The sequence below is a fragment of the Octopus bimaculoides genome, chromosome 16 (assembly GCF_001194135.2).
Source record: "Octopus bimaculoides isolate UCB-OBI-ISO-001 chromosome 16, ASM119413v2, whole genome shotgun sequence".
In the NCBI taxonomy this organism is placed as follows: domain Eukaryota; kingdom Metazoa; phylum Mollusca; class Cephalopoda; order Octopoda; family Octopodidae; genus Octopus; species Octopus bimaculoides.
Genome location: NC_068996.1, coordinates 34,774,706 through 34,778,360, shown reverse-complemented (window position 1 = coordinate 34,778,360; position 3,655 = coordinate 34,774,706). Strand labels below are relative to the sequence as shown.

Here is a 3,655-nt window from a genome sequence, read left to right as displayed (position 1 = left end):
TATATATATATATATATATATATCATGTGCTAAATTACTATTTAAAAATATTTTAAGGATAAACATTAGATTGTTGTGAATATAACTATAGAATTACAGTAAGTTCCTGGGCGGGGGATAGTAATTTAATATAAAAATTACCGCTGATTGCAGATTAAAAAAAAAAGAATTATCAGAAGTTGAAGTCATAAAAATACAAAATGAAGAAAGGAAAAAAAACAGTGCTTATAATAATTTCTTTAAATATTTCAAAGACAGGGAGTAAATGGAATCAGTGAAAAACAAAATAAAAATAAATTGAAACGGTGTTGGTAGTGGTTGTGCGGATGAGTAAATATTTTCATTTGACATTCACTTGTTAATTGATTTAACCAACTTGTATACTGAATACAAGAAACGGTCGGTCATAAATTCCACTTTCTAAAATGCACCTTTTAATTTTTTTTAATTTTTATTTTATCGTAAATTACCTGTAACACTCTATGAGAGGCTGTTGTCTAATTTAAAATATTTATCATATGCATTCATGCGAATAGTCTTTTTATAAGAACATCAACAAAAACAAATGCACTAAACCAACGAGGTCGCTTGTCCTATAAGAAATAGCAGACCAAATTTACCTAAAATGCACGCTAAGAGTAATGAAAACAACTCATAAAGAATCAACAGGCTACAGCAATACCTGGAAACACTTTCTTACAATGTTGTTCGCTGATATATGAATATAAATAATTAAACACACACAAATCAGTGTTGTGTATGCTGTATGTATGAGTGTCTGTATGTTTGTATGAGTGTCTGTGTGTATATATGTATACAAGCATGCATGCATTTATTTGAAGAATGAGTGAAAGAAGAAGTATTTTAGCTTGTGTCCCATTGCATCCTCAAATGTATAAAAAATATTATAAGTATACAAAACAAAGATGAGGATATATATATATATATATATATATATATATATATATATATATATATATATATATATATATATATATAAAAGTATGTATGAATATTTAACTTACTTGTCAGTGCTAGCTCCTGTAGATGTATTAGACAAGGTGCTAGTTGACTTTGGCAGCATGTTTCGCCTGCCGTAACTCATAACTATTTGCTTTGGAGATATCAAACTATTGTGAGATCCACTTTTGATACTGTAAAGTGGTAATTAGTAATCCAAACTGTTTCTGCGACATAAAATCAGTCGTACAGTAACGGTGATCCAGTTGCACTAACTGTAAGGCAATCGCCATGCTTTCCTAGTCGTTCGTTCATCAATTACGTCATAAATCTCGGGCTGATTGCTGATTGGCTACAGTTAATAGCGCCAGTTACAAGCAGTGTGGAAATGATCTTCGTCTCTTTCATACATGCAATATGGCTAAGGGAAAATACTGTAAAACAGCATTCTAAATATTAAATACAAATTCGATAAGGACTCATACGTGTAATACATTGATTTGAAAAACTTCAATCAACTGGAATTACCCATGCAATTAGTAGATTAAAGTTTTCTGTACAGCTGTTCAAGGGGGGTAACTCCAAAATTTCTAATACAAATTTTTTGAAAACAAATATTGCAGAATGAGAGTGGATTTAATCTTTAATACTAACTGGTGAAAATATTGGATATTTCAGTCTTGTCAAACTTCTTTAATGAAGTATATTTTACACTATTAGTGTCAGACTGCAACTAGTACCAGGATACTAGTACCTCTGTGGTATGCAGTGGAAATCTGAAGCAACCACAATCAAGGAAATACAATTTGTGTGTCTAAAAAAATGTGGTGAGGGTAGGAGGATCCTTTTTATTGTTTCCATCCACTAATCATCAGGAACAAGGGTTTTCAGCAATATTTACATTCAAAATCAAATTTCTCCTAAAACTATCAACTGAGAATGATATGATGGTGTGTCATTCTGAAACCCTGTCAAGAAGTGAGGCATTTATAAGAAAGAACCAAAATCATCCATCTCATTAAAACATCATCATCATCATTTAACGTCCATTTTCCATGCTGACATGGGTTGGACAGTTTAGTAGGAACTGACAAGCTGAAGAACTGCCTAGGTTTCATGTCCGTTTTGGCATGGTCTCCACAGGTGGATGCCCTTCTTAATGCCAAACATTAATTTTATTTAAATTATTTCTCAGATAGTCACATTTCCAGAAATTTTGAGGTAGAGAACAGCCAATTAAATCAATCCTGGCACAAGTCTAGTGCCTTATTTTAGGTAAAGTTAACCATGGTGAGATCTAAATGTATTTAAATTAAATCAATAAACGAATAATACTTGCCTATTACCTGTTCTACAGTATCCATTCATTTTATGCTGTATTCTTCTTGTGGGTAACCCAACTCTATTGTGGACTCTATGAAGAACGACACTGAAAGATAAAGTTTAAAAATCTATGATCCTCAGATGGCAAGACTAAGATTAATTAATATTTCATTGCCATCATCCTTGTCATTATCATCATCAACATCATCATCACCACCACCATCACCACAACCATTACTGCCACCACAGCCACCAAACCAGTACCATCATAATCACCACACCCATGATGATGATGATGATAACTGCCTCCACCATCACCATCGCCACCACTGTCATCATCATGCAGTAATCATCATCATCACCATGACCACCACCACAACCACCACCACCACCACCACCATCCCCACCGCCGCTGCCACCACCACCACCACTACCATCGTCATGTCATCATCATCATCATTTTACATCCATTATCCATGCTGGCATGGGTTGGATGATCATTAGAATCCAAGTAATATCTTATTGAAAACTATTACTCCTGAAGACTAGTGCTCATATGTGCCATTTGGCTTAGTTCCTACAGCCAGATGCCTTTACTATTTACAACCACTTTATAAGAATGTTATGGGGGTATTTTCCCATGGCACCTACTCTAGAATAATCAGTAACTTAAGGCATGTAGACCAAGGAGGGGAACAAGAAGGGGGGGGGCATAATGACTGCTGAGAAACTAGAAATGGATAGTTAAGTAGAGGAGATAGGTTTAAGATTACTCAATAAGCCAGGTGACCTAGAAGAGGAATGGGGAATAGAGAAAGAGGGAATGAAACATTAGAAGGGATAGGAGGGGTAAGAGTTTGATGGGGAATGTAAGATGGGGAACACCACACCACTAAAAGTTTGTAGATGTGCCTCGTGTTAGACATACCTGGTTACATACACACCTACAAACATACATACATGCATATGTACATACATACATACTTTCTCTCACACACACACATATACAGATATATAGATATATACACACATGAATATATCAGTAAATCTATAAACATATATATATATATATATACACACATAAATACACATATATCCATATGTGTATTCATGTATATATATACGTACATATATATATATACAGACATGCATATATATATATATATATCATCATCATCATCATCATCGTTTAACGTCCGCTTTCCATGCTAGCATGGGTTGGACGATTTGACTGAGGACTGGTGAAACCGGATGGCAACACCAGGCTCCAGTCTGATTTGGCAGAGTTTCTACAGCTGGATGCCCTTCCTAACGCCAACCACTCAGAGAGTGTAGTGGGTGCTTTTACGTGTCACCCGCACGAAAACGGCCA

At 34.8% G+C, this 3,655-nt stretch overlaps 1 protein-coding gene across 4 annotated transcripts in view; it reads right to left on the bottom strand.

The window, feature by feature from the left end:
- The window catches only part of LOC106876780 (circadian locomoter output cycles protein kaput-like), a 139,472-nt gene extending 138,181 nt beyond the window's left edge, over positions 1-1,291 (bottom strand). For 3 of the 4 annotated variants that reach the window (XM_052973694.1, XM_052973695.1, XM_052973696.1), the window contains exon 1: positions 1,026-1,291. In XM_052973694.1, coding sequence (XP_052829654.1) covers positions 1,026-1,105 — 80 coding nt within the window. In that variant the 5' untranslated portion in view covers positions 1,106-1,291. The remainder of the gene's footprint in view (positions 1-1,025) is intronic. The other variant, XM_052973698.1, reaches the window with a different exon arrangement.
- Between the last annotated feature and the right edge of the window lie 2,364 nt (positions 1,292-3,655).